The 13,381-nt window shown below is 38.4% G+C and overlaps 1 protein-coding gene across 2 annotated transcripts in view; it reads left to right on the top strand.

The window, feature by feature from the left end:
* The window catches only part of SLC4A10 (solute carrier family 4 member 10), a 225,578-nt gene extending 215,004 nt beyond the window's left edge, over positions 1–10,574 (top strand). For both annotated transcript variants that reach the window (XM_022569866.2, XM_022569877.3), the window contains 2 exons: positions 1,998–2,114; positions 8,069–10,574. In XM_022569866.2, coding sequence (XP_022425574.1) covers positions 1,998–2,114; positions 8,069–8,135 — 184 coding nt within the window. In that variant the 3' untranslated portion in view covers positions 8,136–10,574. The remainder of the gene's footprint in view (positions 1–1,997; positions 2,115–8,068) is intronic.
* The last annotated feature ends 2,807 nt before the right edge of the window (positions 10,575–13,381 follow it).

The raw sequence follows: 13,381 nt of genomic DNA, 5'->3' as shown, positions 1-13,381 counted from the left end.
TACCAGTAAAAAAGCATAGAAGACGTTTGTCTGAGGAGGAGATTTTTCATAGTGTTAAAAAATAGGAGTGGATCTTCAGGGTCTGACTGTAAGACCATATTCCCTAGATTTAAAAAATATAATTATCATCTACCACTTAAGAGTGAGCACAAGTCTAGAAGGCATTTTTCCTTTCTTTCTCTCTCTTTCTTGTTTGTTTTTTTTTTTTTACAATATTTAAATTTTAAAATCCTGTTGATTGTTTAGTTGAATCAGCATATTCCCAACTTTATTCTATAGAAATCTACCTAGCCTCTTGTGGTACCCCTCTTAAAAGGATTTTGTGGTTTAATTAGTCTGAAAAATGTTCCATACCACATTTTAATTTAGAGATTCACAATGCACGTTGGCACATTAAAGGCTCTAGTACTGGCATTAAAAAAAAAAAAGTTTAACTTTGTTGTATCCAGCATTTTCTAAACTCTTTTGCTCACAAGAGTCTTTTTCACATAATATCATGAAAAACTTATATTCTACATGACGCTCTTTTGGAAACTAGTTGATTTCATGCTTTGAGTTACCAAGGGCTGGATGAATTAGAGGTATTAAAGAACACATGTCCAGATTGAGCAAGGAAGGAGCCTGTGAGACCTGTTTTGCTTCAGACTCTCAGTGTTCCTCTTAAAAATTGAATTTGTTGCCCTCTTGTGAATGTCCACAATGAGCGGCATGTGAGGTCAGCTTAGAATTTCTGTAGAACATGACTTTTTCCACAGCAGAGAATCTTTTTTTACGTGTGGTAAGAAGAGCGCTGATTTCTCACCCAATGAAACTTTCTTTGACTTGGCCTGTGTTTTATCTCTGTTGATATTTGGTTGCCTTTCTAGCCCTGGGAATGTTTTAGAGAGTTCTAAATGGCACCTATAATTGGTGCAGTTTTAAAATGTAAAAACTGCATTCATCATAGTACAGGCCCTGATATTACAGGCTCCCCCAGTCATTTGGACAAACCTCTGTCAAATACACAGGCTGCCTTCATTTATTCAATGAATATTTATTGAGTGGATACCAAGTGCCAGGCTCTGTCTAGGTCGTGGGGGAACAGCAGTGGACCAATGGGCAAGAATCCTTGTTCTCGTGAAGCTTATATTCAGGTAGAGTAGAGGTGGGGGGAGACAGGAAATAAACAAATGAACAAGTCATGTAATACAGTATTTCAAATGGTGAAAAGTGCAACAAAATCTTAAAGCAAAAAAGAGGGATGAGGTTGCTCTGAGACGATGGAAACTTTAAATGGAAATTTTAATTTCCAAAATTTGGAAATGGAAATTTAAATTTCCAAATGGAAATTTTATAAAATGGAAATTTTAATTTCCAAAATTTTTCCAATGGAGAAATTTTAAATGGAGCAGTCAGCAAAGACCTATCTGAGCAGGTGACATTTGAACTAAGGAAGGAAAGGGTTATACCACGTAAAGGAACGTTAAAAGCAGAGGGAAGAGCAAGTACAAGGCCCTGAGGGAGCAGAAAGCCTGTAGTGTCCCAGGACAGTCAGGAGGCCATTGCATTGTGGCTGGAGAGGAAGGAGCCAGGGGTGTAATAGCAGAAGGTGAAGTTAGAGGGTAAGGGTAGGGACAGGGCCTTACAGCCCATCCACTGGGCTTTTACTTTGAGTGGGTGGGAGCCACTGTCGAGTCTGAGCAGAGGGGTGAAGAGCTCTGCTGGGCTATGAATGTAGAGGCAAGAGGCCCAGCAATGAACATGCAGAACCTAAACTCTGTCATTTGAAATGGATTAGGAAAACTGTACCCCAAACCAGTTTCTATATAACTAGAATCTTTCATTTAGATTTTTATTCTTCATAGTTTTTTGGGAGAGAACTATTTAATACTTAACTTTTAATTATCAAAAATACTGTACAGAGGCATAAGACTGTCCTATGCTTAGCGTCTATCGCTAGATAACTGCAGTTTCTTATTTAATGTTTATTGTTTCATTTTGGGTAAACTCCTATCTAGAGATGATCCATCTGTGATCAATATTTCTGATGAAATGTCAAAGACTGCCTTGTGGAGGAACCTTCTGATTACTGGCGATAACTCAAAAGATAAGGAGTCAAGCTTTCCTTCTAAAAGGTTTGAATTCTAAAATAATGTGGATTTATAATGATCCCAGTCATTGAATGACATGAATCCGTTAAAAGAATAGCATTGGTCTCCATTGAACTTAGATCTAAAATCTTTCAGAAAATTCTTTTAAAAAGTGGATAGAAATCGCAATTATCACATTTGTTGGTATGTTTTCAACATCTCCCTTTCAAAATTAAAGCTCGCTCCAAAACTATGACAGTGGGGAGAAATGGTGCTATAAATGAGTCCCAATGCAGGACATTTTTGGACATTCATTTTAGCATACTCTTTTGCAGTAGGATTTTAGTGTATTCCCTCATCACCCACTTCTCAGGACCCCCTTAGATGTCTGACCACGTTTTTCATTCTCCTGTTGTCCTTTGTAAAACCCATATGGCACGTGCAATGGTAATTTTGTACTTAGATTATTTCCAGTCCCTTATTCCAACCCCCTGAAAAACCTTCCCTAACCTTTTTACCCCAAAACTTTCAGTTCCAGAAAGTTTTATCCACTTTTTCTTCTCTGTATGCAAACATTACAAACAACTCCTGCAGTTGTGGATGATAGTTTTAAATGCATGAGGTGGGAAGAGTGTGTCCTTAAATATCAAGAGTCATCGCAGGATTTCCAACTGCATTTTCCAGAATTTATAAATAAGAGTTCAAACCATCCAGTCTTCTTAGATGTTGATCTGAAGAAAATCTCTGTATTATGCCGATATTTCTTCTTATTAAAGAGTGATTGAGGGATTTGGGACGGTGTTTAATTATTAATTTCCTTTATTTTCATGACCTTAAATTAACTTTTTCTACTTAATTTTTATATTACATTTTTGTCATAAGCTCCCCTTCCTAATCACTCTAGAAGCTGATTCCCCAAAGGTAAGACCCTTTCCCTCAAACCTATTCCTTGGTTGCATTTCCTTTTGTTAAATGGTGTCTTCTAGAAACCTGGTCAGCCTATGTTCTTTGTGCGAGTTTTGGGGAGGCAAAAGGCGTGGAGAGTCTTGGGTTTAGATCCAGTGTAACATTGAGTGTTTACAGTGTTCCTATAACCACTCAGCTCTTTAAGAGGGTTTGAAACTTGAGTAAACATTTTTCCCCACGTGACTTATACAAATGCATCATATATAAATCAACAAACCTCTTAGAACTGTATTTAATAATAACATCAAATTTCTATATTTGGAAAAGAAAATTTATCCCTTGAATTAAGAGATTGCAAAGCTGGGAACTTCCATTTATGCACCACCATGCTTCCAAAACTGCAAGCTTTATCTTCATGAGAACTATCTGGAAACATGGGTTAGAAAAAGAGGCAATATTAGACTTAGAGGATATCTCTTATGGATGGTTTTTGTCACCCCAAAATGGCATGCTGCTTCAGTGTCATATCTATCTTAAACAGCATAAACAACACCAGCAGTGGATGTGCAGAGAGTCTAGGAGTCTTCACCCCATAAAGCTGGGGGATTACTTCATGTTCTCTCTCTCTTTCCCTCCTTCTCCCTCTTCTCCCCCTCTCCCTCTCTTTCTCTCCTTCGAATACCTCCACCGCTTGCTCCAAAAGGAGGTTAATGTAAGTTACTCAACAGGCTCTCTCAAAGACTTTTGGTTGATATTTTCTGTCTTTTAACAAGGCTTTAAAATCTTCATGTATTTCTTTGCTTGGCTCAAGCAGAAGTAATATTTTATTCTAAAACGTGCTTTATCTTCTTTTCCCAAAGATCCCTGCCACAGTCTGATAGAGTCATCCTCACAGTAGCTCTGATTTGCTAGACGTCTTGGAAGAAAATCAGTCATGAGAAGGGCAGTTTCTCAAACCTATTGAAATATATGCTTGTGGACCCTTTCTCATTAAAAATATGGCATTTCTCTGATTTTTAAAAATGTGAACTCTAGGTTTACGAGCTCAAAATAAAATGCCAGCCATGGGAATATGTGTAGAATTTGAGACAATCAGACTTAGAGATTGCTTTTCTTCCTGTACTCTACAGATCCATAGTGAAAACTCTTTCTCTATTTTTCTTTGGTTCAAGCAACAGTTTTATGTCATGATATTTTAGGTACTCCTTAAAGTAAATAAGTCAAGTGATGCTTTTCACCAGAAAAACTCAATTGTTTAAAATATGTGTCAGATTACTTCTCACAGTAGACTAATTCTAGTGAACAATGTAGTGTGCCTAAAAGCAGATGCAATTTTAAATAGATCACCCTTTATATTTTCATATAACCACTTTTTTCTTATTCTTTGAACCTATGTTCCCACTAACATGAGATTCAAAACTATTGTGGAATGAAAGTTTACCCAGTTTTCTTTACTTTTAAGTGTGATAAAATCTGTAGCTTTCCACGGGAAAAATATCTCTCGGTTAGTCTTTCTTCTTCATAACAGAGGAAACTGGCAGAAAGAATGTGGCTTCCAGAAATCCTAAAACTACCAATACTAACAAGAGCAATACTCTCCCCAAGCCACTGCTTTCTCTTGGTATCTGTTGAAGGCATTGAAGTGTGATGACCAGGAACTGTAAAAATGCTATACCTGCTAGCGTGTCCGTTGGCAAAAAATGCCCTAAAGACCAGGTACTCAGGGTCTCTCTCTCAAGACCTCAGATGGCTTCCCAGCAGTCTCTGACACCCCACCCCTAGGTGTTTTCATCTTATCCCCCACTATAGGCCCTAATGCCTATCAGAGAAGCCTAGATACCTTTTCTGAGTGGAATTTGGAATAGCAGTTATATTTTCTCCATTATTTCATTCGCTTTATGTTGTCCAAAAAAATTTACCCAGCTTAGGGCTTCCCTGGTGGCGCAGTGGTTGGGGGTCTGCCTGCCGATGCAGGGGACACGGGTTCGTGCCCCAGTCTGGGAAGATCCCACATGCCGCGGAGCAGCTGGACCCGTGAGCCATGGCTGCTGAGCCTGCGCGTCCGGAGCCTGTGCTCCGCAACGGGAGAGGCCACAGCAGTGAGAGGCCCGCGTACCGCAAAGGAAAAAATAAAAAATAAAAAATTTACCCAGCTTAACTGAAAGAAGGATCTAAGAACTGACTGCAGGCTTTACCACATCTGCAGGATGTCTAATTTGATCCTAGTTCAACAGCACTATACATGCATGGGACAAGCTCCTCCACAGCTTATTTAAATGAATTGACAGAAATAGGTCACATTAAAAACCACATCGCATCAGAGTAGGTGAGCAACTGCTGTGATACGCTGACACCCAAGACCAGCATTTCTTGGGCAGGTATTTGGCAGCACTTGGCTTTGCCTTGGTGGCAGAGGCTAGGGTCAAGGGACTCTGCCCCTGCTCTCCTGTCCCCACACCCCCGCCCCCTTCCATGCTGGATGCTTCTTTGCTCTAATTTCCTAGGCCTCAGCCCTCTCATGACTGCTGGGTAAATGTTGTGTATATCAACTACTATGGTGTCATTGACAAATAACAGTTTCATAGAGTGCCTGGCAGCATGAAGGTAGTGGGTCACATTTTGCCCTCTCTTGAAATATTACTTCTTTATGTTTTGTCTCATCCATCTTGTGTCCCTTGGTCCTTACAAAGTACCTGGTGTATAATAGATATGCAATATTTGTTTATTGTAGTAGCAAGTAATAGATATGATATACATTTAAGAAATATATATTGATATAATATATTGATTACAATGGAAGTTTAGAATTGATTGGCATCCTGAAAATGAATGTAACAGGGAATAAAGAGAGTAATAGCCATACACTGAGAAGATTCAAGTCAGTAATATTTTTTCATAGACGTCTTGAGCTGGTTATAAAATTTCTGCTTCACTGCTGCAATCTGATCTGATACCAGAACCACTGGTTTTAAAGAGGGGGGAAAAAAAGCCCCATTATTTAATTGGTTATTGTTTTGGAACTAAACAACCAGTATGACCAAAGTAGAACATCAGGAGGAAGCATGTCTGTGAATGATACTGACTTTCTGAATCGCTTTTTTTTTTTCACTGCCTGGTGGCTAATAGTGTCACTGGGAATTTGCTCACTCATGGAAAGGTTATGGAGCATTGTGCACACAGGAACTGTGCATGTGTAGAGACCAGTATGTCTCCGTCCCCACAGTCTCCTACAGATAGAATGTGCTTTTCTATCTTTCAAAAGTTAGAGCTCATTGGAATTGAGACTACCAGCCTCAGAAATCTGACATTCAAGCTACAAGAAAACTTAGAGGCCATTTAGTCCAAAACTAATGTACAGATGAGGAAACCAAGCCCCAGAGAAATTAAACAACTAGTCCAGGGTCACACAGCTCATTCTTAGCTTCCTGAAGCTGAATGTCATCTTCCAACTCCAAGACCAGGGCTTCCTCCACCTGCCGCCGCTGCCTTTTCTCATTGGCTTTGTTTGGCAGAAGACACTGGGAGCCAGGTAGCACCCAGGGAAAAAATTTGGAAAGTAGCGTAGCAGACACTTGTCATCTGAAAGGAACTTAAAGTAGAAGAAAGTGAGTCATGCAGATAGAGGAGTTAAAAATACAGTTAAGCCTCTCAACACATCATGTGCACACTGTTATGTCTTCTCATGGAAGGAGAACAGAAAAGAGGAAAAGTCGCTTTGCTCTGACCTGTAAGTACTGTGTGCTGAGAAGTGTGGCAGGCACAAACCCGGGTGCCGTCGACACCCGCTCACACCAGCTCTCGGTGCTGGCGGCGCGCCAGAGATGGCAGAAGCTCCGGCACTTCTTACCTGATGGCGCCGGGTGGTGGTGACAACTGAGAAGGGCTGTTTCTAGCTTGAATTGGAGGAAAAACAATTTAAAAAACACACTCTTAGAATGTGTCTAAGTTATTGACCACTACGAAAGCTGCACAGGAGGTCCTGTAGGAAAAAGGGGGCTTTAACTGTCCCTTTCCTATTTGGAGAAGAGTTATATAAAACCAAGGGTTTCCCCACCATCAACTATTTCATAGTTATATTAAGAGCCAAAGCTAACAGTAAAAATGTGTGGGTTCTTGCAGTTCAGGGCCCCAGCGGCCGGGTGTGGGTTGCCCTCGAGTCGGCAGCAGCAGGGGCCCGGGAGGGGCTTCAGCGTTCGTCTTGGCCCGCGCCAGACGTGGCCGGGAGGGAGCAGAGCTGCCCCGCGGGAGCATGCATGTACTCTTGGTGTGAGCTTCATGCATGTACTCTTGGTGTGAGCTTCATGCGTGTCAGCGCATTATTTGAATTTCACGTGAAAATTGTCAATGAGAGTAGGAAAAGTGAACATCGGAAAAATATTTAAAAAAAAATGATCGAGTCACATTACCAGTTTGCCCATTGATTAATTAATTGGAGAACAGTTAAAACAGAAGCCACTTGGGAATGAGTTTATTCTGGAAGGAGTGGGGTGAAACATGCTTCCTCTGATGGACAGGAGGAGGGTTTGTCTGTGAAGAGACGGCACAGGTGTTTGGAGGGCAGTGTGCGGGGTGACCGGGTCCTCCCGACCAGCAGAAGCGTGTCTGTCCTCTGGACGATAACGCAGTTCTCACCAAAGATCAGAATCCAGTCTGTGCACAAAGGATGCGCCACTTGCAGCCGGGCCCAGAAATACCTACTGCGACATCCATCTTGTTTATGTCATTCATAGTGTCAGTGCTATCTTAAGACAGGGGCATGAATGGCATTTTCAACAATCATCAGTGATTCATTTGCACAAATGAGGACCATGGTATTAATCTTGCATGCTTTGGGTACTGTTCTTAAAAATGTCTGGTTTTTGTTTTTTAGTTTTTGTTTCTTGAATTTCCCTTTTTCTGCAGTTCTTGGTTTCTGTCTCACTGAGTGCAGAGGATTTTAATTGCTGCTATCTATCTATGCTTTGCAGCATGAAAGAGCAATGCCTAAGGGCCCTTGTGGTGCTTTGGGGTTGATGGGTTTTGTGTCTGAACCAGCAGACCTCCCAGTAGCCATGCTGGATTGAAATAATACATTTCTCCTTTTTCCTCTGTAGCATTGAAAGCCGAAAAGAGAAGAAAGCTGACTCAGGGAAAGGTGTTGACAGGGAGACTTGTCTATGACTTGATCTTCAATTTATTTTTTACATATATATGAGAGGAGTGCCACAATTATTCATAAAACTGCTTTGATCATGTATTATAAATTCTGTCTTTCATCCCAAACCCACCTTCATACTGTAAGTAGTGCAATATTCGTTTCATTTCTGTGTTTAAACTTCTGAACGGTGAGACACCCTTGTGAGCATATACAATAGCTAATGCAAGAATCTCTGTTCCTTGCTGTATTTTAGACATTTGTAAACACTAGATTCTCGTTGTCAGTTTTACGAGAGCAATAGCTTTCTTAAAGAGATAAGTCATATTACCTAGTTTGTATTTTCCTACTTAGAGACCTGAAGATACCTGATAATTTCATTTAGAAGAATTTTGAAAGGTAGTCTTACTTCTTTTTATTTTTTATAGCTTAGCATTAGTGACTTATTTCAAAAGACCCAAATCGAAAAGTTAGTTTGAAAGCATTTTTAATAATTGTATTTATGCATTTCCTTGATTTAATATGATACATTTAATACTTAAGAATTTGTATGTAACTAAAACTTAAAGTCATTTTGAAAAATATATGTGGAAACCTATTCACAACTTGTTTAAACGAATCAGATACTAATGCAAAGAGTCAAGTAGTATTTGCTTAATATTCAGGCTGTGATTACATGATCAAATACTAGGCTTGTATGAAATGCTTTAGAAAAACTTTGTAGGTTTTGTGAGATTTTCAATATAAACCTTTATCAGAAATATGCTGTTAAATTTACCTCCCATTGACCACAAGTGTTTTCCAAATAAACCTATTATATACATACTTGTGGAATGCCACATGGTGAGTTATTGTACATGAAATTCCACTCCTGTACAGTTATTCCACTGCTAAAGGTCATGAACTGCTTAATGCTGCTCTGAATCATGTTCTAATGTTAGACTGATAGGTCTCCAATTGTCATTTTTTCTTCTGCAGAGCTCTTTTCCACATTTTAATTAAATGCATGCTGTAGAAAAATAATCTTTTAAATGAAAATTTCAGATTCTGTTTGAGAAGCTTCTGTAGATATTTCAGTCTATATGAAATAATCCATCTTTACTAAGTTTATACAAGAGGAAGGAAAGTTAAGAATTTTTGAGCATTACTAAAAATACAGTATTTTATTTCACTTCAAGTGAATGTGAATTAATAAAGATGAAATCTCATAGTGCTCTTGTTTCCTAAGAATTACCAATGATCAGCAGCCTTATAATCGTCTGTGTCCGGTTTTACAATAATTCAGAGCCCTGTGGCTTTTCCAAACTATGAATTAATATTCTGAGTATAAGTGTACATGAAAAGTGAAAAAAAAAAACCCAAAACAAATCCTCTTGTGATTATGCTTATGAAGGAAATAAACAACAAAGCCTCCACTGGGTTCAACATTTTGATGCCTTCTGTAAAATTCCCCTCACAATCTTTCAAGGAGCCATTCCGTTTATGGAACATAAGCCTAAAAAATATAAGAAGAGTTTGTAGTTAATGAAGTCTGTGTTTATAAACGCCAAGGAAAAATACAGAAACTTTACATGCCAAATGCATTGCCTTTGTGTATTTTATAATACAGATACTACATGTAACCATTCCCATTGTTTTATGACTTAGACTAGCTGTACATGCCAGTCAGTCCCAAAAGCAGCCTCCTAGTGTTTTAATATATTAATAATTGTTCTGTTTAAAATGATCATAGTGAATTAAAACCTTCACATGATCACCTATTTGAATAAGCACTCATATCCAATGAAATTCTGTATTTCTGAGTATTTTTATAGTCATTTTGTTCTTGTGTGAATTTTAATGCTATCCCTATGTTAATCTTAATATTTTGAAATCATATAAAATATAAGAAAAATGTAGTGTTATATATTTCCTCCTAATTTCAGATTCCTGGTCAAAATTACTGAATATCTTGAATGTAATTTATTGCAAAGTTTAAGTAATGTGTAAATGTGACTAGGATATTGTGTTTTTCACAACTAAGAAATGTTATGTGGAAATAAATATTTATCCTAACTAATTTCCTTGCAAATTTTAAATTGTGATGCAAAGTGTTTTGTCTTTTTTTCCTTATCAATGTAGAACATTTTGATTGAACGTAATATTTAAATTTAGACACACCCCTGATGTTAAGCAAACTTGGTGATGTAGACGTTTCAAGAGTATTCAAACAATTTGAACTGTATGAACAAACTATGATGAGAGCTATATTAGGATGTACCTCTTCAGTTTCCCGGAGAGCAGTGGCTTAGATACAGATGACATTGTACCCATGACTAGTAAAAGCTTCTAAGATCCTTAGTAGGATTTCCCATTATTAGAACTCCTTAGGCTTCGGTTTTTACCCCTCATGGGAAAAGCATTTTCTAAAATTTGTCTCCTCCCTGTTTGTTACAGTAGATCAGACGAGACCAGTATTCTTTTGTAGCCATCTAGCAATATGTTATGGAGGTAACTGCATTCAGAACTGTAATGTACTGCTTAGTATTCTCCTCTTGACTCATGAGCTTACTTTGTAATTGCTATCACTTAACAGCCTTCAGTATTGGGAAGTTTCTCCTAAATATAATTTGAGTATCTCCTTGGTGTAGTTTAGCCTTGTAGAAAGTCTCCACTGATGATTCACTAGCAACTTGTATTTCAATACAATCCCTAAATCTTTTAGGATTTTTCTTGGCTTTTAAAAGTGTGGCTCATTATTTTTTTAACCTACACTGATCTACCTCTGTTTCTACTGAAATTTAGCCTCTTTGCTTCTAGGTGTGGGACTATTTTACTATAATTGCAATATTGCTCTCCAAATTTTCCAATATATCTCTCTTGTATATTCATACAATGAAATGAGATTACAACCAGTTGAACATTTTATGAGAGTAATTTGGGTAATATGATGATTCTCTAACTATCTACTTTGAAAGTCTGCTTGTAATCAGTCCCCTTGGAGAAGCCCAATATTCAAGGCTTACTCGTAATACTTTTAGAGAGCTCTTTCGGTGTTTTCCTTAGAAAACTGTAGCTCACGGACACAGCTGTCACTTCATTACGGTTTCTATTGGTGTAATGGCCACTACTTTTTGTGCTGGAACTTTGAAAATAGGACTGTGAGCCTCGCTTCTAAGGGCAGGGTAGACACATACCTGTAACATAATGTGATGTGTACTGAGTTGGTTGTATGATGAAAGTGAGTAACTCAAGGATGGAATTTTGAGCAGGGCTAAGTTTGAAGAAAATGTTATATAAGAGGTAGCGAATGAATTAGGATGGATATGGGGAAGGAAACCTACTCCAAGAACTGCAAAGATCTCAAACATGTCAGTATTGAAAAAATAAAATAGAAAGTAAATATATGTGGTATAACAGGAGCCTGACATATGTGATGTATGACATATTTTAAATCCAGCAGAGAGCCCAATATGGTGGAGTGTTAGGAGTGTGGTCGGGACCTGTATGAAAAGGTAGGAATACAAGTTGGAGACATTATAAATGATGTTAAATTTTATGTTAGGGTATTTCAACTTTATCCATTAAGAGTTTTGAGTAATGGAGAGGCATGCATTTTGGGAAACATTAGTCTGGCAGCACGGTAGAAAACATAGTGGGGGGAAAGTGAAATTATTTCCTTAGGGATCCTGTACTCAGGATGACTCTCAGAGACTCAAACCAAGCTCTCATTGAGTGGTCTATAAACTTTTATTATGATTGAAACAAAACAGGCTCAAGCGTATTCTGTAGGTACTTAATAAGTAACTACAGGCACAAGAACTTTATGATAAATCCTTTCACATAGAGCATTCCTTTATATAATGTTTTGGTTTGTATTTTTCAAAAATGTTCAGAAAAACATGGTATCAGCAGTAATCCTGAGATGATTAAAGAAATCTAAGTGTAGTACAAAATTCAGCCAATGGCTGGCTCATATGAGTCCAGAAACCACCCTCCCCCTGCTCACCTTTTCATCCCACTTATCTCATCCATCCATAGACTTAGCTTTAGATCTAGGTACTTTTACCTTCAAGTGTGTGTAGAGTCATAGATTTCTTCCATTTGTTTATAAGCTCCTTAAAGGTAAGGATAGTGTTTTATCCCTTCTTTGTAACTCTCCGGAGCCAAGTTCTTTCTGTGCTTTGCTGTTTATTCAGCCAGCAAAGGCTGTAGACAGAATCATAAGTAAAATATATCGAAGATGTGGCCTCTCAGTTTATTAAGAATCATTAAGGATCCAGAAAGGATTCTCACTGACATGGCAGCATCGGAACAAAAGCAAAAGTTTACTGAGCACCTTCATATGCCCAAAACCTGCGGACACAAGACGCCCAAGGGGAGAACTGGTGTAACCCATGGAATCATCAAACCAGGCATGGTGTATAAACCTCCACAGCAATGCAACAGGTATGGGAGGTAGGTATTTTGGTATCTCTTTCAAATTAAGTAACTGAGGTTCAAAGAGGCTAAGTAATGTTCTTTAAAACGTTTCGCACTGTGAGTGTCGATGCTGAGATTCTAACCCACGTCCGCCTAGCCTCGGCTGGAGTGCACTGGCTGTCCAGCAGGAGGCAAGATGTGGCCACCTTCCTCCTTGACCAGGCAGTCATTCTGGCTCATGCAACCAGAATTGGGTTGAGTAATATTTCTTCTCAGTATGCTACATTTTCTTTGTCACTCATCTTTCTGTGATTAACACTAGAAACCAAACCTACTCAATGGAATAGTATTTTTGCTCACAAGTCACAAATATCATGACTTTGGATAGGAGAAACTAATTGGAACAATTAGAGTTTTTGTTGTTTGATGGGTCACACTTTTCACCATACATGTGTTTTAAATAATCTGACAAACTTGGGGTGACTGCTCAGATGAAAGATTATTTAGAATAAGAATTTTGACTGAGTTTGCTGGAGTTCAATTCCAGAAAAGACACCCTTCTCAATTTGGCAGTAAGAAAATTATCTTTCTTTTTATTAATTCAAAGCCTTGAGTTTAAATGTTAATATTGTCACAGAAAGGTGACATTCAGAGAGATGATACATTTCTACTGAGCATGACATTGGTCTTATTAATCCCATGCTCTGAGCTTTTCTTAACGATAGTGACGTTATGCTTTATTACCCACATTCATCTCTCATTCTCAACCATCCGTGTCCCTCAGACGTCCTGAATACACACTCCAGATCTTTCAGGATGTATGTAATACTGTTCTCGGACACTGCTGTCACAAAGTTGGAAGAACAAAATT

The sequence above is a fragment of the Delphinapterus leucas genome, chromosome 8 (assembly GCF_059928025.1).
Source record: "Delphinapterus leucas isolate spDelLeu-1000000601 "Yukka" chromosome 8, BTC_Dleu_Yukka2, whole genome shotgun sequence".
Classification (NCBI taxonomy): domain Eukaryota; kingdom Metazoa; phylum Chordata; class Mammalia; order Artiodactyla; family Monodontidae; genus Delphinapterus; species Delphinapterus leucas.
Note: the sequence above shows the minus strand (reverse complement) of the source record. Positions and strands in the feature narration are given on the sequence as shown.